The sequence below is a fragment of the Schistocerca americana genome, chromosome 6 (assembly GCF_021461395.2).
Source record: "Schistocerca americana isolate TAMUIC-IGC-003095 chromosome 6, iqSchAmer2.1, whole genome shotgun sequence".
NCBI classification, from domain to species: Eukaryota; Metazoa; Arthropoda; class Insecta; order Orthoptera; family Acrididae; genus Schistocerca; species Schistocerca americana.
In genome coordinates, this window is record NC_060124.1 from 31,825,191 (window position 1) to 31,847,360 (window position 22,170).

General features: G+C 43.7%; 1 protein-coding gene across 1 annotated transcript in view; it reads left to right on the forward strand.

The window, feature by feature from the left end:
* Positions 1-22,170, forward strand: part of LOC124619398 (sodium-coupled monocarboxylate transporter 1-like) — a 336,549-nt gene that overhangs the window by 123,657 nt on the left and 190,722 nt on the right. Inside the window, exon 6 of the mRNA XM_047145752.1 lies at positions 8,288-8,355. Coding sequence (XP_047001708.1) covers positions 8,288-8,355 — 68 coding nt within the window. The remainder of the gene's footprint in view (positions 1-8,287; positions 8,356-22,170) is intronic.

Sequence of the window (22,170 nt, forward strand, 5' to 3'; positions counted from 1 at the left end):
AAGTGGTACTGTGACATGATATTGAATTCTGGAGGACAACGGTTCAAATTCCTAACCAGGAATCCAGATGTAGGTTCTCCGTAATTACAATAAATCGCTCAAGGCAAGGCCTGCCTTCCCAATATGAGCGTGTCTTCCGTTTCTCATGAACACGTCGTTGGCGGGATGTTAAACGCCAGTTCTCCTTGCATCAACCAAAGCCGGGATTTTGGCTATGAAAACGGAAATGGTTAAAAAAGTTGTTAAGATTCTCTTGCAGGAGGACAACAGACGCGTGCGTCAGTTTCAAAAATTGGAAGCGCTAGAGCCACCCAATTTCGCAACATGTAAGGATTCATCAAAATCCAATGGTTCGTCTTCCATACACAGGTGAGACTCAGAGATTAGCTTTGTTTAGTATGTGTCAGCTATTTCCACTTTAAATAGTCGCATCTAGAGCTAAGATACCCCCATGAGGGATATCTGTTTAATCTCACCAACGAATATTTCCCGTGAACTTTTTTGAACTGGAATAGCTAGTAACCAGAAACCACTGATTCATTAAAGAATCAAACTCCCGTGTATAAAATAGCTTTAAACGTCTGATTACTTTACCAACGAGTTAATGTGTTAAATACTTCATGTTGTTAAGATTGTAACCTAAAACAAATTTGGGAAGGGTTTGAAATTATGCTTAAAGTTTTCTGGGTATCGTTAAGTGTTCTCATTATGAAACACTGAATGAATGTAGTGTGGGTAATTTACGCCCCAATTTATGGAAAAGTTAGTTTTTCATGTTTCTAACAAGGGAATCTCCCCATCGCACCCCCCTCAGATTTAGTTATAAGTTTGCACAGTGGATAGGCCTTGAAAAACTGAACACAGATCAATCGAGGAAACAGGAAGAAGTGTGGAACTATGAAAAAATAAGCAAAATATACAAACTGTGTAGTCTATGTGAAACATAGGCAACATCAAATGCAAAGTGAGATATGGAGTGCCGTGGTCCCGTGGTTAGCGTGAGTAGCTGTGGAAAGAGAGGTCCTTGGTTCAAGTCCTCCCTCGAGTGAAAATTTTAATTTCTTTATTTTCGCAGTTATTATCTGTCCGTTCGTTCATTGACGTCTCTGTTCACTGTAATAAGTTTAGTGTCCGTGTTTTGCGACCGCACCGCAAAACCGTGCGATTAGTAGACGAAAGGACGTGCCTCTCCAATGGGAACCGAAAACATTTGATTGCAAGGGCATAGGTCAACCGATTCCTCCACAGGAAAACACGTCTGATATATTCTATACGACACTGGTGACTGCATTTGCGTCACATGACACGAATATGTTGTCGACCCACCTAACTTGTGCACTTGGCGAATGGGTAGAAAGATTCTTCTGCCTTGCCCGATTTAGGTTTTCTTGTGGATGTGATAATCACTCCCAAAAAAGTGATGAAAACATAAGAGTTTGTCACATAAACTGCAACAAATGAATGCAACAGTTTCACAGTCGCACAGTTTTCCCTGTGCTCTGTCAAAACATATGTTTTTAACGCTTTCAAATTTTTCCGTGTGTAGACCGTCAAATCCTGCATATGTCCAAGCAAATCTGAACATGTCCTGGAATTTTGCAGAGCGAAGTTGATTGTGTGTGTGTGTGTGTGTGTGTGTGTGTGTGTGTGTGTGTGTGTGTGTGTGTGTGTGTGCCTGAACTTTGATAATTGTCTGAAAATAAAAAATTAAAATTTTCAGTCGAAGGTAGACTTGAACCAAAGACCTCTCGTTCCGCAGCTGCTCACGTTGACCACGGGACCACGGCGCTGTTGAGCTCTCGCTATCCTTGATGCTGCTTATCTTGCACATGTACTACTCAGTTTGTATATTTTGTTTATTTTTTTCATAGTTCCACACAAGTTCTTCCTGTTTTCTCGATTGATCTGTGTTCAGTTTTTCAAGGCCTATCGACTGTGCCAACTTATAACTAAATCTGAGGGGGGTGCGATGGGGAGGTTCCCTTGTGAGTGTTTACGTCATATCTCCTGAAACGTGTGTCACACAATGATACAATTTTGCAGGTGTACTGAGGCAAGTAACTATTATAGGCATACGTATTCAAATATAGAGATATGCAAAGAGGTAGAATATGGCGCTGCGGTCGGCAACGCCTATATAAGACAAGTGTCTGGCGCGATTCTTAGATCTATTACTGCTGCTACAATGGCAGGTTATCAAGATTTAACTGAGTTTCAACGTGGTGTTATAGACGACGCACGAGCGATGGGACACAGCATCTCAAAGGTAGCGATGATGTGGTGATTTTCCTGTACGACCACTTCACGAGTGTATAGTGAATATCAGGAATCCGGTAAAACATCAACTCTCCGAATCGCTGTGGCTGGAAAAAGATACTGTAAGAACGGGACCAGCAATGACTGAAGAGAATTGCTCAAAGACAGAAGTGCAACCCTTCCACAAATTGCTGCAGATTTCATTCGCTGAGCCATCAACATGTGTCAGTGTGCGAACCATTCAACGGAACATCATTGTTCGGAGCCGAAGGCCGACTCATGTACCCTCGATGACTGCACGACATAAAGCTTTACGCCTCGCCTGGGCTGGTGGACGCTCTGGAATGGTGTGGTTGGAGTGATATGGGATCCCTGATACATCTAGATACGACTCTGACAGGTGACATGTACGTAAACATACTGTCTGATCACCTGCATCCATTCATGTCCACTGTGCATTCCGACCGATATGGACAACTCCAGCAGGAAAATGCGACATCCCACACATCAAGAATTACCACAGAGTGGCTCCAGGAGCACTCTTCTGAGTTTAAACGCTTCCGCTGGCCACCAAACTCCCCAGACATGAACATTATTAAGCTATATGTGGGATACCTCGGAACGTGCTGTTCAGAAGTGATCTCCACCCCCTCGTACTCTTACAGATTTATGGACAGCCCTGCACTATTCGTGGTTTCAGTTACCTCCAGCACTACTCCAGACATTAATCGAGTCCATGCCACGTCGTGTTGCGGCACTTCTCCATGCTCGTGGGGGCCCTATAAGATATTAAGCAGATATACCAGTTTCTTTGGGTCTTCAGTGTACATTCAGTAGTAGAAGTGGATACTATCTGCAAACAGTGTTGCGAATAAAGTCCATAGTATAGAAGTATAAATTAAAACGTGATCCCTAGTTGCTGAAGTCTGACTGCGTTCACACTGAAAATATAGTAAGTGCAGAAAATGTTTTCCTTTCATCATTTTGCGTTGGGTATCAGCGACATACAGTTTTGTAAATGTTTGAAATTATGTGTAAAGCCTGTTGGAAGTCGCAAAGTGTTCTCATTCCCAAATACTGAAATACTTAAGTCCGGTTATTTATGTGCCGTAAGTTACGCTGCCTCAAGAAAAACCCACAGTTTCTAACCGTACTTCTTGTCTAACTGTATTAAACATTTAACATAAGATTGTACCTCTTAATGAGTAGATCATGCCATTATTTTAAATTTTTAATTCGATGAATAATTACTTAAAACACTGAAAATAATTTTTTGCCCCTGGAAGCTAATAGACAGGCAACGTCCAACTAGTAGCGGGCTCCGAGATAGCGGTTTAGTAACATAGACATCCAGTCACTGACCTGTACTTCTGCCAGGGTGCTACCGCTTTTGTCGAAGTGCTGTGGTCAGTATCGCTTGCTGTGTACAGCAGCCTTGGGCTCTAGCATGGTAGAGCCCCAACCCATTTCAGTGACCACGGGCGAGTGCAGCCGTCGACTTTGGAAACCAGTGAGTAGGCCGTGGTCAGCTAATTAGCTACACTCCTGGAAATTGAAATAAGAACACCGTGAATTCATTGTCCCAGGAAGGGGAAACTTTATTGACACATTACTGGGGTCAGATACATCACATGATCACACTGACAGAACCACAGGCACATAGACACAGGCAACAGAGCATGCACAATGTCGGCACTAGTACAGTGTATATCCACCTTTCGCAGCAATGCAGGCTGCTATTCTCCCATGGAGACGATCGTAGAGATGCTGGATGTAGTCCTGTGGAACGGCTTGCCATGCCATTTCCACCTGGCGCCTCAGTTGGACCAGCGTTCGTGCTGGACGTGCAGACCGCGTCAGACGACGCTTCATCCAGTCCCAAACATGCTCAATGGGGGACAGATCCGGAGATCTTGCTGGCCAGGGTAGTTGACTTACACCTTCTAGAGCACGTTGGGTGGCACGGGATACATGCGGACGTGCATTGCCCTGTTGGAACAGCAAGTTCCCTTGCCGGTCTAGGAATGGTAGAACGATGGGTTCGATGACGGTTTGGATGTACCGTGCACTATTCAGTGTCCCCTCGACGATCACCAGTGGAGTACGGCCAGTGTAGGAGATCGCTCCCCACACCATAATGCCAGGTGTTGGCCCTGTGTGCCTCGGTCGTATGCAGTCCTGATTGTGGCGCTCACCTGCACGGCGCCAAACACGCATACGACCATCATTGGCACCAAGGCAGAAGCGACTCTCATCGCTGAAGACGACACGTCTCCATTCGTCCCTCCATTCACGCCTGTCGCGACACCACTGGAGGCGGGCTGCACGATGTTGGGGCGTGAGCGGAAGACGGCCTAATGGTGTGCGGGACCGTAGCCCAGCTTCATGGAGACGGTTGCGAATGGTCCTCGCCGATACCCCAGGAGCAACAGTGTCCCTAATTTGCTGGGAAGTGGCGGTGCGGTCCCCTACGGCACTGCGTAGGATCCTACGGTCTTGGCGTGCATCCGTGCGTCGCTGCGGTCCGGTCCCAGGTCGACGGGCACGTGCACCTTCCACCGATCACTGGCGACAACATCGATGTACTGTGGAGACCTCACGCCCCACGTGTTGAGCAATTCGGCGGTACGTCCACCCGGCCTCCCGCATGCCCACTATACGCCCTCGCTCAAAGTCCGTCAACTGCACATACGGTTCACGTCCACGCTGTCGCGGCATGCTACCAGTGTTAAAGATTGCGATGGAGCTCCGTATGCCACGGCAAACTGGCTGACACTGATGGCGGCGGTGCACAAATGCTGCGCAGCTAGCGCCATTCGACGGCCAACACCGCGGTTCCTGGTGTGTCCGCTGTGCCGTGCGTGTGATCATTGCTTGTACAGCCCTCTCGCAGTGTCCGGAGCAAGTATGGTGGGTCTGACACACCGGTGTCAATGTGTTCTTTTTTCCATTTCCAGGAGTGTATATTGAACGCCTCTTTAGCTTTTGTGCGTGAGGAGTGTGGTGTACATTACTCTTATGTTTGAAAAGTACGAGATAGCTACTTCTGGCCCTCACTGCAGAAAGCTGTAAAAATCATAAGTGGTGTGTGGATAGCCCAGTCGGTTTGACATTACCCCTAAAGCTGGATTTCTCAATCGATTCTCTATGCAGCATACAGTTTTAATAGGCCTGAACGTTAATTTGCTCCACAAGTTCCACAAGAGATTATCAGATTACCCGTTTCAGTGATGCGTTCTACTACATGGAACAGAGTACTTCTGTGATTGACAGATCCAATGAATCTCATTAGCGTGAGGAGGATAATGATGCGTAGGTCGCACATTTTGTAAATTTATTCAACCATGCCTGCAATGAAATTTCTGCGTAATTATTATTCATTTGAGAATTTTACAGGAATCTCGTCTCGAACGTAATAAATGAATAGTATAAAAAAATTTTTTCTTCAACAGAATATGATTAGCTGTGTGGCCTTACTTGCTCCACGCCATTGATTAAATTTGCTACTGGAGGAATTTAATTTATTAATTTCTCACGCAGTTACCGTATATCACGGCTATTTTAATTTTGGTAAATCATTATAAAACATTTTGCACATCAAATGAAGGTTTAAATTGTTCTTAGGACGGTTGCGAAACCGCTCACTCTTCCTTTGTTATCCAGATTCCTTATGGCTGCTGGTACACATAAAACAGATTCTGATACTTATACATCACTCCATAACTCGCACAACTGAGAAAAATTGAACATGAAATGTATTCTCAGTTGCGAATATGGACAACCCTCAGCTACACTACTGGCCATAAAAATTGCTCCACCAAGAAGAAATGCAGATGATAAACGGGTATTTATTTGACAAATATATTATACTAGAACTGACATGTGATTACATTTTCACGCAATTTGGGTGCATAGATCCTGAGAAATCAGTACCCAGAACAACCACCTCTGGCCGTAATAACGGCCTTGATACGCCTGGGCATTGAGTCAAACAGAGCTTGGATGGCGTGTACAGGTGCAGCCGCCCATGCAGCTTCAACACGATACCACAGTCCATCAACAGTAGTGACTGGCGTATTGTGACCAGCCAGTTGCTCGGCCACCATTGACCAGACGTTTACAATTGGTGAGAGATCTGGAGAATGTGCTGGCCAGAGCAGCAGTCGAACATTTTCTGTATCTAGAAAGGCCCGTACAGGACCTGCAACATGCGGTCGTACATTATCCTGCTGAAATGTAGGGTTTCGCAGGGATCGAATGAAGGGTAGAGCCACGGGTCGTAACACGTCTGAAATGTAACGTCCACTATTCAAAGTGCCGTCAATGCTAACAAAAGGTGACCGAGACGTGTAACCAATGGCACCCCATACCATCACGCCGGGTGATACACAAGTATGGCGATGACAAATACACGCTTCCAATGTGCGTTCACCGCGATGTCGCCAAACACGGATGCGACCATCGTGATGCTGTAAATAGAACCTGGATTCATCCGAAAAAATGACTGTTTGCCATTCGTGCACCCAGGTTCGTCGTTGAGTACACCATCGGAGGCGCTCCTGCCTGTGATGCAGCGCCAAGGGTAACCGCAGCCATGGTCTCCGAGCTGATAGTCAATGCTGCTGCAAACGCCGTCGAACTGTTCGTGCAGATGGTTGTTGTCTTTCAAACGTCCCAATCTGTTGACTCAGGGATCGAGACGTGGCTGCACGATCCGTTAGAGCCATGCGGATAAGATGCCTGTCATCTCGACTGCTAGTGATACGAGGCCGATGGGATCCAGCACGGGGTTCCGCATTACCCTCCTGAACCAACCGAATCCGTATTCTGCTAACAGTCATTGGATCTAGACCAACGCGAGCAGCAGCGTCGCGGTACGATAAACCACAATCGCGATAGGCTACAATCCGACCTTTATCAAAGTCGGAAACGTGATGGTACGCATATCCCCTCCTTACACGAGGCATCACAACAACGTTTCATCAGGCAACGCCGGTGAACTGCCGTTTGTGTATGAGGAATCGGTTGGAAACTTTCCTCATGTCAGCACGTTGTAGGTGTCGCCACCGGCGCCAACTTTGTGTGAATGCTCTGAAAAGCTGATCATTTACATATGGCAGCATCTTCTTCCTGTCGGTAAAATTTCGCGTCTGTAGCACGTCATCTTCGTGGTGTAGAAATTTTAATGGCCAGTAGTGTATATAATGGAATGCTGACACTGAAAATTTGTGTCTGAGCGGGAGTCGAATCCGGATTTCCCGTCTGTTGCGAGCGGTCGCCTATACCACTTTTTTTTTAATCTCATTTTGTTCGTTATTGGTCGTTTTATTTACTCGGAGCGGACGTCCCATGACGCTTGTTCAAGTTAATAATTGTTGATCCAGTTACTCAGTTTCTATTAATACACAGGGCGGCTATCCCTCTGACCCAACACGCTGAGCTACCGTGCCGGCGCCACTTGGGCTATCCGAGCCTGCTTGACGGCCAGACTCGAACTTCCATATACCGTTGTTCATATGTCTACAACCTGCACTCGTAGATTCATTATGTGTATTTCCGTACAGGGTAGACATTTTAATTGAAACTGCTTGCCCGGTATCTGCGGATAAATACGAGTTTGTGGTACATGCCACCGCGGCCGCTCGCGACAAGCGCGTAATCCTGGTTCGAGCCCCAGTCCGGGACAAATTTTCACCATCGTCATTCCGTTGTACAGCTGAAGGTCGTCCATATTTGCAACTGCGAGTACATTTCATAACAGCTGTAGTCGACATAGTACTTGTCCCTTCGTACATGCATGCACTGCAATATCAGAGAAAAATTGTTGCTTAAAGTCGTTACACAAAAGTAAATCTGCGTCGAGGAATTTTAAGTAAAAGTTAGGTACGTTTATTTTAACTGAATATGTTTTAAATTCATTTTACAAAACATAATTTTCTGCACTAAATATGAATTAAGATGTCACAGACAATGTACATATTCCATAAAAAATGCCATCCTCGTTCATTACGATTTATTTTTGCGTTCCCAGTTACCGGCATCAACATCCACATCGTCTCCTGCGCAGTATGTGTCGTGTGCATCTTCTACACGTGCGTGGTAAGTTGCTCTGCTTGTTGTTTATTCATGAATTTAATTCCTCTATCCGCTGTGCCGACTGTTATCATGATCCTGAAATTCCTCAGACAGTTCGCGGATCACGGATAGACAAACACTCAACTAGATTGTAACTTTTACGGGGAATTGAGGCTTCCTAGTAGTATGCCGTCACTATTTACAGGTCAAAAGCTCCTGCTTGTCTCTGTGATTTGTTTTATTTACCAGCACACAACACGGTCATTCTGCAAATACCGATAGAGCAGCGCAGTGGCCAATGGACTGGATTCATATTCTGCAACAGCATGCTTCGAACCCACAGCTGGCCTTTCTAATTCAGGTTTGCTGTATCACCTAAGTCATTTGCTGGGATGGTTCCTTCAACAATCCTATGGCTAGTTTCCTTGCCATGCATAAGTAACTCACCCAGATACAAATAATGTCTCTGATTTCCTCATGCAAGGCTCAGAGGTCATCTTCTCAGACCTTCGCGCCTCGGAAAAAATCTATTATGATAACCAAAATTGAATCCGGGACTGTCATAGCCAAAAAATGGCTCTAAGCACTACGGGACTTACGATGTCATCACTCCCGTAGACTTAGAACTACTTAAACCTAACTAACCTAAGGACATCACACAAATCCATGCCCGAGGCAGGATTCGAACCTGTGATCGCAGCAGCCGCGTGGTTCCGGACTGCCGGCCGCGGTGGTCTAGCGGTTCTAGGCGCGCAGTCCGGAACCGCGCGACTGCTACGGTCGCAGGTTCGAATCCTGCCTCGGGCATGGATGTGTGTGATGTCCTTAGGTTAGTTAGGTTTAAGTAGTTCTAAGTTCTAGGGGACTGATGACCGCAGATGTTAAGTCCCATAGTGCTCAGAGCCATTTTTTGGTTCCGGACTGAAGCGCCTAGAACCGCTCGGTCACAAACGGCCCGCCTGTCATAGTCAGCAGCCATCTACTCTAACCACTAGTCCACATAGAAGTTCTCCAACTGAGCCAGTGTTACGTCCGTAACAACACCCTTGTCGATAGGAAACTAAATTCAAAATGTCCAAACGTGTGTGAAATCTTATGTGACTTGACTGCTAAGGTCATCAGTCCCTAAGCTTACACACTACTTAACCTAAATTATCTTAAGGACAAACACACACACACCCATGCCCGAGGGAGGACTCGAACCTCCGCCGGGACCAGCCGCACAGTCCATGACTGCAGCGCCTGAGACCGACTAAATTCCAATCATTCCTCCTTTTGAAGAAAGTGTTCAATAGCTTCTGTTGTAGAACTTCACTAAGACACTAACATCTGATTGGACTGGACTTTGGAATTTTGGAAAGCAAGCCGGCCAGAGTGGCCGTGCGGTTCTAGGCGCTACAGTCTGGAGCCGAACGACCGCTACGGTCGCAGTTTCGAATCCTGCCTCGGGCATGGATGTGTGTGATGTCCTTAGGTTAGATAGGTTTAATTAGTTCTAAGTTCTAGGCGACTGATGACCTCAGAAGTTAAGTCGCATAGTGCCCAGAGCCATTTGAACCATTTTTGGAAAGAAAGATCATCTACAGTGAAGAGACAAAGAAACTGGTACGCCTGCCTAATATCGTATAGGGCCCCCGCGAGCACGCAGAAGTGCCGCAGCATGACGTGGCCTGGACTCGACTAATGTCTGAAGTAGTGCTGGAGGGAACTGACATCATGAACCCTGCAGGGCTGTCCATAAATCCGTAAGAGTACGAGGGGGTGGAGATCTCTTCTGAACAGCACGTTGCACGGTGTCCCAGATACGCTCAATAATGTTGATGACTGGGGAGTTTTGTGACCAGCGGAAGTGTTTAAATTCAGAAGAGTGTTCTTGGAGCCGCTCTGTAGAACCTCTGGACGTGTGGGGTGTCGCTTTCCTTACTGCTGCAATTGCCCAGGTTGTAACACTCCCTTTGATCTGCTGACTTATCCCGCTCGATCGGGATCTGATAGCAGCCCAAATAGATAATAATTAATGTGACCGTGTACCTAATGGGGCTGGCAATCGGATTGGACTGCTATGGAGATGTTACATTCCATTTTGTCCTTCTCAAATGCTATAATAAAGAAATGTCTGGTGCCAAGAAGAACGACAACACAGCTTCATTAATCAATGACCTATATTCATCACAAAAACACAAAGTAAGGAGACAGCCACTGCCTTCGTCGTACAGAATTAATAACGGCTAATCTCAGCACAGGCCCTTTAGTTATTCATTATCGTCACACGCAATTTCAATCATTGTAATCCAACACTACAATCCAACACTTCAATCCAAATGATGCCGGCGCGGTAGACCTGTAATTACAAATATCGGCACAAAAATATCACTGAATCACACTAGTAATTATACTTTTCACTTTCCCGTATATTTCTAACACAAAGGGGTTAAACCACGGCGATGGCCACTCCCTTTGGCGGTACGGTCTTGCATTCCAACAACAGACCTCCACCCGGCTCGGCCCACAGCGCGTACCACACTCTACTCTCTCAACACTCGCTCTCGCTACCCGACGCACACTATCGATTGTTTGTCCTGTCGACCTGTGCTGTCGCAAAACTTATAGTAAGGGCCTACGGACCCCTTACAAGGTCCGTCGGAATGCACAATAGTCATGAATGGATGCAGGTGATCAGGCAGGATGCTTACGTAAGTATCACCTGTCGGAGTCGTATCTAGACGTATCAGGGGTCTCATATATCTCTAACTGCACACGCCCCACACCATTACAGAACCTCCACCAGCTTGAACAGTCCCCTGCTGACATATAGCGTCCATTTACTCATGAGGTTGTCTCCATACCCATACACGTCCATCCGCTCGATACAATTTGAAACTAGACTCGCCCGACGAGCGAACATGTTTCCAATAATCAACAGTCCAATGTCGGTGTTGACGGGCCCAGGCGAGGCGTAAAGCTTTATGTCGTGCAGTCACCAAGGGTACACGAGTGGGCCTTCGGCTCCGAAAGCCTATATCGATGATATTTCGTTGAATGGTTCGCAGGCTGACACTTGTTGATGGCCCAGTATTGAAATCTGCAGCAATTTGCGGAACGGTTGCACTTCTGTAAAGGTTGAACGATTCTCTTCAGTCGTCGTCGTCCCGTTCTTGCAGTATCTTTTTCCAGCCGCAGCGTTGTCAGAGATTTGATGTTTTATCGGATTCCTGATATTCATGGTACACTAGTGAAATGGTCGTACCGGAAAATCCTCACTTCATCGCTGCGTTCAGACTCAGTTAAATCCTGATAACCTGCCATTGTAGCAACAGTAACCGATCTAACGACTGTGCCAAACATTTGTTGTCTTATATAGGCGTTGCCGATCGCAGTACCGTATTCTTCCTGTTTATATACCTCTGTATTTTAATACGCATGCCTATGCCACTTTCTTTGGCGCTTCGGTGTATAATTTGTACATAAACCCGATTGCAGCTATGAGAGTCGAAAAACATGAAACGTAAGCAATAACTGGGAGTGATACAGGGTTGTAGCCTTAACGTGAAGACCAATACAGATTATATTAAAGGTTTTCGTGGTATAAATTCCGTTTGCCCTTTCTCTTTGCGTCACAATACTGGCTGCGACGATGTTATTCTGCAGTTGTTTGATGCACAGTCTGGTACCGAGTCTTGCGCTATTACACAGTTTCGGCCAATTCAGATTCCGCAGTAAAATGACCGGAAAACCAACCATCAATTTGAGGCAACGCAACGGCATTCCTGGAACATTAAAAATGGTTCAAATGGATCTGAGCACTATGAGACTTAACATCTGAGGTCATCAGTCCCCTAGAACTCAGAACTACTTAAACCTAACTAACCTAAGGACATCACACACATCCATGCCTGAGGCAGGATTCGAACCTGCGACCGTAGCGGTGTCGCGGTTCCAGACTGACGCGCCTAGAACCCCTTGGCCACACCGGCCGGCCTGGAACATTAAACGAATTTAAAAATTTAGTAGGAAAATTTACAGTTTCATTTTCAATAGTCATGGTATCGACCGACGTGTAAATTTTCTCTGTTCCCGGTCTTGTTGATGTCGTCGAGGATTTCGTGTTTCATCACTAGAATAACTCGGTCGCTTAACCATTCTGAATTGGTATAGTTTTCGACAATATCCTGGCATATTTCGTTCATGAGTTGTTCAGATCTTTCAACAATATTACACAATTTGTCAGTATGATTTGGCAGAATTTTCGTGTATTGGATAGGTACATTCACCTATTAGTAAAAGGTTTTCGCCAAGTTCTCGCGCTCTTTCGTCTCCCGAGATTTCAGTTCTCACATTTTTAGTTAACTTGATTATTTTTAGGTGCTCGCAAATGAACGACTTTCTTTAAGCAGGCTTTCATTTCATCCGCTGGCGTATATTTCGCAATGACAGGCAGCGTTTGACGAAAACCGCCTGACAATGTTAGTAATACACTTCCAGTTAAATTCGCGTTATCCCGTAAGTCCTGGAGGGTTCTGTCCGGTGGGTCCTAGGACTTTCTGTGAGCCACTGTGCTTTCGTCCCATATGATGGCCTTGCACGTGACGATGATTTAGTTATGTCACATATCGAAAGTTCTTGTTCAGCTACACTTAAAGGCTATTTTAACGCAGAATGTGCTGTCCTTACGCTATCCACAAGAGCAATCACTACTCATAAAAACGATCTTCGCCACCTACACTCACCCACTCGCACCCACCGCGACCACACTCACCCACTCCCACCCACCGCGACCACACCGCAAGTGGGTGGTAGTGGTTGGTCATTGAGATAAGTGTGTCTTTACGTACACACACTTGCTTTTTATGCAGCGTAATTCAGCCGCCCCTACCTATGGGTTATATTCAACTCACAACGCCTTTAAAAACCACGTGCGAGAGTTTCATACTATCTTGGTCACTTCACGCAAACTATTAGTCCTACAGAAAAAATGAACAGGACGTTTTTTGTAGGAAATTTAATATACTTACATTTTGTGTCGGGATGTGTCTTCGCTAGAGACGGTAGTTTTCGAATATTTGAAGAAAGACATACAAAACAGACCTTCCGACACGGTTTCTTGAATTACTCGAAAACTGCGGCCTCCAGAAAAAAAGTATCCCAGTATAAAATGTAATAAATTACATTTCCTACAAAAAAGTCCTGTTCACCTTTTTGTGCGTGGTGAGAGAGAGAGAATACGAAAATCTCATACTTGGTTTTTGAAGATGTTGTGCGTTGCATAAAACTCATGGATGAAGGCAGCTGGTTGAGCCTGTATATTACCCAGTGTCTCTCCTAAGAGACTTCACGTGCATTTTCTCTGGTGTTTCGGCAGATATTTGAGATTTCGTTTTTGCAATGTGTAGCTGGATTCAACGCAAGCAAACAGTGCTCCTCATGTCTTCCATGCGATGTGCAGTGTCGACAGCAGGCGTCAGTTATTCTCACATTACAAGTATAACAACTTTTAAAGCGGAATTGTCCGTGACCATTCGATTGAGCGATCCCAAGTTAGTCTAGATCGATACCTTTTATATCGATTTGTATTAACAGGGAGAGTAAAATGCAAAGGATAACCAGTAGTCCAGCAGCGAATGACCACTGCTGCTGCTTGGCAGCAACAGTCAATGCGGGTCAGGGACGCCGGTCACTGCAGGAGGGCTGGTTATTCTTCGTGTTTTGATGTCTCTGTTAATACAAATCGATAGATCGATTATCGCACTAGACTAATTCAGCACAGCTCTGTCACATGGGCCCGTAAGATTCCGCTTCAATTATTTTTTTTTTTTTTACGGATAAAAAGATATTCCCTGTGACACTGTTTGGGTTGACTCCACCTGCACACTGCAAAAACGAAATTGCAGATACCTGCCGAAATACTGGAGAAATTGCCTGACGCCTCTAGGAGAGACACATTATATAGAGTGTGGTCAGAAACATCTGAAAAGCTTGCAGAGGCGTTGCGGGAGAGGTTGCGATGAGAAATAATTGTTAAGGAAAATATTCTATACATTGCGCTGTTACGCCCTTGCGCGTGCAAATTCAAGCCCTTTCACGCACTAAAATGAATTAATGTACAGACATCTGAGGATGCTTGAGTTACCAACTGTTGAAATGCTCGTTCCCACTTAAAATCTACCTTTTTCGGAAGTGATAAATTTAAGTTACGTGAGCAAAAGCTACGTTTGTTCAGTATGAGATAATAAGACTGTTGTTGTATTGTTGTGGTCTTCACTCCTGAGACTGGTTTGATGCAGCTCTCCATGCTACGCTATCCTGTGCAAGCTTTTTCATATCCCAGTACCTACTGCAACCTACATCCTTCTGAATCTGCTTAGTGTATTCATCTCTTGGTCTCCCTCCACGATTTTTACCCTCCACGCTGCCCTCCAATGCTAAATTTGTGATCCCTTGATGCTTCAGAATGTGTCCTACCAACCGATCCCTTCTTCTAGTCAAGTTGTGCCACAAACTTCTCTTCTCCCCAATCCTATTCAATACTTCCTCATTAGTTATGTGATCTACCCATCTAATCTTCAGCAGTCTTCTGTAGCACCACAATTCGAAAGCTTCTATTCTCTTCTTGTCCAAACTATTTATCGTCCATGTTTCACTTCCATACATGGCTACACTCCATACAAATACTTTCAGAAATGACTTCCTAACACTTAAATCTGTACTCGATGTTAACAAATTTCTCTTCTTCAGAAACGCTTTCCTTGCCATTGCCAGTCTACATTTGATATCCTCTCTACTTCGACCATCATCAGTTATTTTGCTCCCCAAATAGCAAACTCCTTTACTACTTTAAGAGACTCATTTCCTAATCTAATTCCCTCAGCATCACCCGACTTAATTAGACTACATTCCATTATCCTTGTTTTGCTTTTGTTGATGTTCATCTTATATCCTCCTTTCAAGACACTGACCATTCCATTCAACTGCTCTTCCAAGTCCTTTGCTGTCTCTGACAGATTTACAATGTCATCGGTGAACCTCAAAGTTTTTATTTCTTCTCCATGAATTTTAATACCTACTCCGAATTTTTCTTTTGTTTCCTTTACTGCTTGCTCAACATACAGATTGAACAACATCGGGGAGAGGCTACAACCCTGTCTTACTCCCTTCCCAACCACTGCTTCTCTTTCATGTCCCTCGACTCTTATAACTGCCATCTGGTTTCTGTACAAATTGTAAATAGCCTTTCGCTCCCTGTATTTTACCCCTGCCACCTTTAGAATTTGAAAGAGAGTATTCCAGTCAACATTGTCAAAAGCTTTCTCTAAGTCTACAAATGCTAGAAACGTAGGTTTGCCTTTCCTTAATCTTTCTTCTATGATAAATCGTAAGGTCAGTACTGCCTCACGTGTTCCTGTATTTCTACGGAATCCAAACTGATCTTCCCCAAGGTCGGCTTCTACTAGTTTTTCCATTCGTCTGTAAAGAATTCGTGTTAGTATTTTGCAGCTGTGACTTATTAAACTGATAGTTCGGTAATTTTCACATCTGTCAACACCTGCTTTCTTTGGGATTGGAATTATTATATTCTTCTTGAAGTCTGAGGGTATTTCGCCTGTTTCATACATCTCGCTCACCATATGGTAGAGTTTTGTCAGGACTGGCTTTCCCAAGGCTGTCAGTAGTTCCAATGGAATGTTGTCTACTCCGGGGGCCTTGTTTCGACTCAGGTCTTTCAGTGCTCTGTCAAACTCTTCACGCAGTATCATATCTCCCATTTCATCTTCATCTACATCCTCTTCCATTTCCATAATATTGTCCTCTATATACTCCTTCCACCTTTCTGCTTTCCCTTCTTTGCTTATAACTGGATTTCCATCTGAGCTCTTGATATTCATACAAGTCGGTCTCTTATCTCCAAAGGTCTCTTTAATTTTCCTGTAGGCAGTATCTATCTTACCCCTAGTGAGATAGGCCTCTACATCCTTACATTTGTCCTCTAGCCATCCCTGCTTAGCCATTTTGCACTTCCTGTCGATCTCATTTTTGAGACGTTTGTATTCCTTTTTGCCTGCTTCATTTACTGCATTTTTATATTTTCTCCTTTCATCAATTAAATTCAATATTTCTTCTGTTACCCAAGGATTTCTAGCAGCCCTCGTCTTTTTACCTACTTAACCCTCTGCTGCCTTCACTACTTCATCCCTCAAAGCTACCCATTCTTCTTCTACTGTATTTCTTTCCTCCATTCCTGTCAATTGTTCCCTTATGCTCTCCCTGAAACTCTGTACAACCTCTGGTTCTTTCAGTTTATCCAGGTAGCATCTCCTTAAATTCCCACCTTTTTGCAGTTTCTTCAGTTTTGATCTACAGGTCATAACCAATAGATTGTGGTCAGAGTCCACATCTGCCCCTGGAAATGTCTTACAATTTAAAACCTGGTTCCTAAATCTCTGTCGTACCATTATATGATCTATATGATACCTTTTATTATCTCCAGGGTTCTTCCATGTATACAACCTCTAAGACTAACAAAAAAATTTGGAGGCACTTCAGTCTGGCAGGCTGCTTGAATTTGTACGCGCAACAATCTGATTGGCTGACTACAATGCTAAATAACTCGGAAACGGCGCAAAGTATCGAATTTTTTCCATGGCAATAATTTCTTAGCACAACCTCCCCTGTAACACCGTTACAAGCTTTTCATACTGTTTCTGACTACCCTGTATATTCATTAAATCAGATGTTTCTGTAGAAATAATATTAGTAAGTGTGAGACGCAAACTACTAGATGAATTCTGCTGTTTAGGGAGCAAAATGACTGACGATTTCGGGGAGATGCCGCGAGTAATGAGGCAAATGAGGAGGGAAAATTTGGAAATTTGTGGTAAGGTCTTATGGGACCAAACTGCTGAGGTCATCGGTCCTTAAGCCTGCACACTACTTAATCTAACTTAAACTAAGGACAACACATACACCCATGCCCGAGGGAGGACTCGAACCTCCGACAGGGGGAGCCGCACGGACCGTGACAAGGCGCCCAAGACAGCGCGACTATCCCGCGCGTCTAATGAGGAGGGACACTACATCAGTTGTGTGTGGTATAAGTTGGTAATTTTGTCTGACGGGAGGCATGCTACGATAGTTCAGGTGGTTGTGGTATCCACTGTGGCTGGATGGCGTATTGGTCAGTGCATCTACCTAGCAGGTTCGAATTCCGGTCCAACACAAATTTTCAAATTGCCCCATTCATATTAATCAATGTCCAATGGCAGTCAATGTCTATAATTCCTTTTTGTTTTGATTCATAGTGGCTGCAGGATCAAAATGGTGTCCGCTCTTTTAGACATGTTTGTAAGAACAGACCCCACATATTTATGATTTTGGAAGTGATAAGTCACATCCTAAAGCATTTAAGGGTTGTTAATTTGGTAGCCGAGTTACAGGAAAGTACTGAGGTGAGGGGATGAAACTGTAGAAGGAAGAAAGAATGATCGGCTTTAACGTCCCATCGACATCGAGGTTATTGCAGACGGAGTACAAGCCCGGATTGTGTCAAGAATGGAACCATCCCGGCATTTGGCTGGAGCTATTCAGGGAAGCCACAGAAAACCCAAATCTAAATGGCCGGGAGAGAGTTTCAACCGTGGTCCTCCTGAATGCGAGTCAAGTGTGCTAACCGGAGGAAACTGTAGAGGGAGACCAAGTCTTGACTACAGTAACCAGGACCGAGTAGGTGTATCTCGTACAAGATGTGCAGGGATCAGAAAACCTGTATAAGATAGATTAGTGTGGTGATCTGTGACAAACCCGTCTCACGACAATAACGTAAGTAACAACACGAAGAATGGATCTCGTCTGCAGACACAAATCGTGTGGAGAGCCTGACAACAACGAGGTCCCTGGAGACAGAATTAGCTGAGTTGGAAAAGACGGTGGGGGAAATCGACTAATGACATTTCATAGAACCATAAGACGGAAAATATCGATGTAATCCTTAGACGGTGATTCACGTCGAACTATGGTTTCCTTACGCCCTAGTTCAGACAATTTCTCCCTCTTCAGTCTACAGTCTACTTTAGGACGTGTAAATGTTGCGTAAATTCTAACATCTTATCTACCCTCCCTGACAAAAGAAAGTGAAGCACCTCTAGGGGGGCCGGCCGGAGTGGCCTTGCGGTTCTAGGCGCTTCAGTCCGGAACCGCGCGACCACTACGGTCGCAGGTTCGAATCCTGCCTCGGGCTTGAATGTGGGTGGTGTCCTTAGGTTAGTTAGGTTTAAGTAGTTCTAAGTTCTAGGGGACTGATGGCCTCAGATGTTAAGTCCCATAGTGCTCAGAGCCATTTGAATCTATAGGGGGAGGAGAAAAAAGAAACGACAATTCACAGGTGGAGAGGTATGTGATGTTATTTCAATTCTTATAAAATCAAGTCAAATATACGGGATGATCAGAAAGTCTCTCCGCAGTGTCGTATCATTGTTAGCCGCGCGTGCCGTATGATTGTTCGCCTGCCTGGCTTACTTCCCTTCAAGTGGACTCTCCCAACAATCCACTGTTTCGTTTATCTCAGCCAGTGTCAGTTGTATCGTTGGTGTGTGTCATTTCGTGTTGACGTGAACATGTAAGTTTAGTTTATTTCTTCGTTTGTTTCGTTTTTGTCACTGTTAAAATGCTAACCATTGAATAACGTGTGTTTTTAGTCGAACAAGTGTTCAAAGCTGACGGTAAATACACAATTTCAGGTCTCAAACATTTAATTCAATTATCCCCGAAACAACACTCCCACATCGCGATACTGTGCGAGATTTGACTAACAAATTTCGAAGCTGGGTTCAGTGACAGATGCACCGAGAAGTGGTCGTCCTAGCGTTTTGTCTGAGGATAAACTGCTCGATATTTCCGATAAAATATCCATGAGTCCGAACACGTCAGTAAGAAAGCTTGCTCAGGAAACCGATGTTATTGTCGGAACTGTTCACACAGCTCTAAGGAAAAAATTAGAACTTTCCCCATACAGAGTGACAGTCGTGCAAGAACTGAAAAATACTGATCATGGCAAGAGACTGCATTATCGTCAATGGTTCAAAAATTTCGTTCAACAAAATGGAAGGGATATTCTTCATGAAACGTTTTTCACTGATGAGGTGTGTTTTCATTTATCCGGACACATGAACTCGCGAAATTCTCGTATGTGGAGTACTACAAATCCATCGTGTATTCACGAGGAACCACTTCATTCTGTGAAAATAGAAGTTTGGTTTGCAATTTCTAGACGTCGGGTAGTGGGTCCCATATTTTTCAACGAAACAATAAAGGTACATCGATACTGAAGTGATATTCTGTACCCATTCATAGGAGAACTTGTGTTACGTGAAATACTGAACGGTTATTTTCAACAAGATGGTGCAACCGCGCATACAGCTCGCGTTTCAATGTCACTGCTTGCTGATGTTTTTGGCGATCGCATATTTTCACAGGGACTTTGGCCTCCAACATCGCCTGACCTAACACCACCTGACTTTTTCTTCTGGGGTGCAGAGAAAGCAACTGTCTATAAAAACCGTCCAAAATCAATCGATGAACTGAAAAACTACAATATCCACTTTCGCTGCTTCCGTTACAGAAGAAATGTTACAGCTTGTGTTTGGAAACGTGATTAGACGAATTGTATATTCAACAACAGGGGGGGACAGTTTCAACATTTAATGTGAAAATTTGTAAGTAAAAAGGAATATTCAATAAATTATTAACTTGTATTTCACTGAGTTTCATTTCGGTATATTCACTGCGGCATACGGCACGCTACAGTCTGGAACCGCGTGACTGCTACAGTCACAGGTTCGAATCCTGTCTCGGGCATGGATGTGTGTGATGTCCCTAGGTTAGTTAGGTTTAAGTAGTTCTAAGTTCTAGGGGACTGATGATTTCAGAAGTTAAGTCCATTGTGCTCAGAGCCATTTGAACCATCCATCCATACGGCACGCGGAGAGACTTTTTGAACACCCCGTAGAAAGAACTTGCCAGCATGAGCCCATTTGCCAGTATGACGTTGCACATCCTCTGGGCTGGACCCATGAATGATTCGGCCATTGTATTCTCACCTGGCGCAAACTGGCCCACAACTGTTGTTACAAGTCGTTGATATCCTGGATACTGGCGCTGGAACGGAGTAGTCATCCTGTCTGGTCCCACACATGTATCTGGAATATATCTGTGGTTCTTGCTGACCAAGAGGGTACCTTAACGTTAGGAATTAGACGAGAATCATCAGTAGACGAGCATTTGGTTTGTTTATAAATAAATAAATCTTCTGCTACCAGTCACGATTTTTCTTTATTTTACTATTCGCACGACGCGTTTCGAGAAATAATTCCCATTTTCAAGTGCGTTTTTATGATGTGTGTTAAGCCATTTATTTTGATGTTGTCAGTGAGTGTGAGTCTGCTTCATTTTGTTGACTTTTACTGTAATACATAAGAAACGCGATTTTTAGTTGGGTATCAATTCTTTCTGTGAGGTTAGTGGCTAAAGTTTGAGAACAATTTGTACTTACAGTTTTCTAATGGTCCATTTGTGTAGAGTCTCACACACACTTAACATCACACACAACTTGTACGCTTTACACATCGAAAATATCTTATATAAACAAAACAGTTACAGAGATCTTCTTACAGGTAGTTCACAGAGATAACATTATAGGTCTTCCACAGATTATGATATGCTTTTGTACAGAGGTTATTTATCTTAACAGTTTGATTTTACAATTGTGCTTATTTATATGTTTTACTATTTTTATTTAAGTATATTATCGAAACATCTGAAGAAATTCACTGATTCACTTTCAAGTTTTTCATTTAATATTTTATCTTCATATTTTCTGTAATGTGAATGTATCTCCAGTTCTTCAAGCTTCCATGGTTGACACAATCTTAGACAAAGTGAAGAGAAACCCAGGTACAAACTGCACCACAGAAGAAAAAGAGAAAAACAAATATATATCTAGCATTCCATACATAGGCAATGTATCACAGAAGATTGCAAATATTTTCAAAAATCACAGAGTAAATATTGGGTTTTCTACATCCAATAAACTACACCAAAAACTAATACATAATATAAGGTGTAATCATGATCCATATTCAGACTCTGGAATACACAAAGTAACATGCCAGGAATGCTCCAAGTTCTACGTAGGACAAACAGGCCGAAATATTAACACCAGGTACACAGAGCACATTAGAGCATACACACGCAACAAACACATTACATCAGCAATAGCAACACACATACATAATACAGCACACCCATTTGGAAAAATAGAGCAAAATGTCAAAGTGCTCCACCGACTAAATAAAGGACATAAAATGGATTTGCTTGAAGAACTGGAGATGTATTCACATTACAGAAAATATGAAGATAAAATATTAAATGAAAAACTTGAAAGTGAATCAGTGAATTTCTTCAGATGTTTCGATAATATACTTAAATAAAAATAGTAAAACATATAAATAAGCACAATTGTAAAATCAAACTGTTAAGCTAAATAACCTCTGTACAAAAGCATATCATAATCTGTGGAAGACCTATAATGTTATCTCTGTGAACTACCTGTAAGAAGATCTCTGTAACTGTTTTGTTTATATAAGATATTTTCGATGTGTAAAGCGTACAAGTTGTGTGTGATGTTAAGTGTGTATGAGACTCTACACAAATGGACCATTAGAAAACTATAAGTACAAATTGTTCTCAAACTTTAGCCACTAACCTCACAGAAAGAATTGATACCCAACTAAAAATCGCGTTTCTTATGTATTACAGTAAAAGTCAACAAAATGAAGCAGACTCACACACACT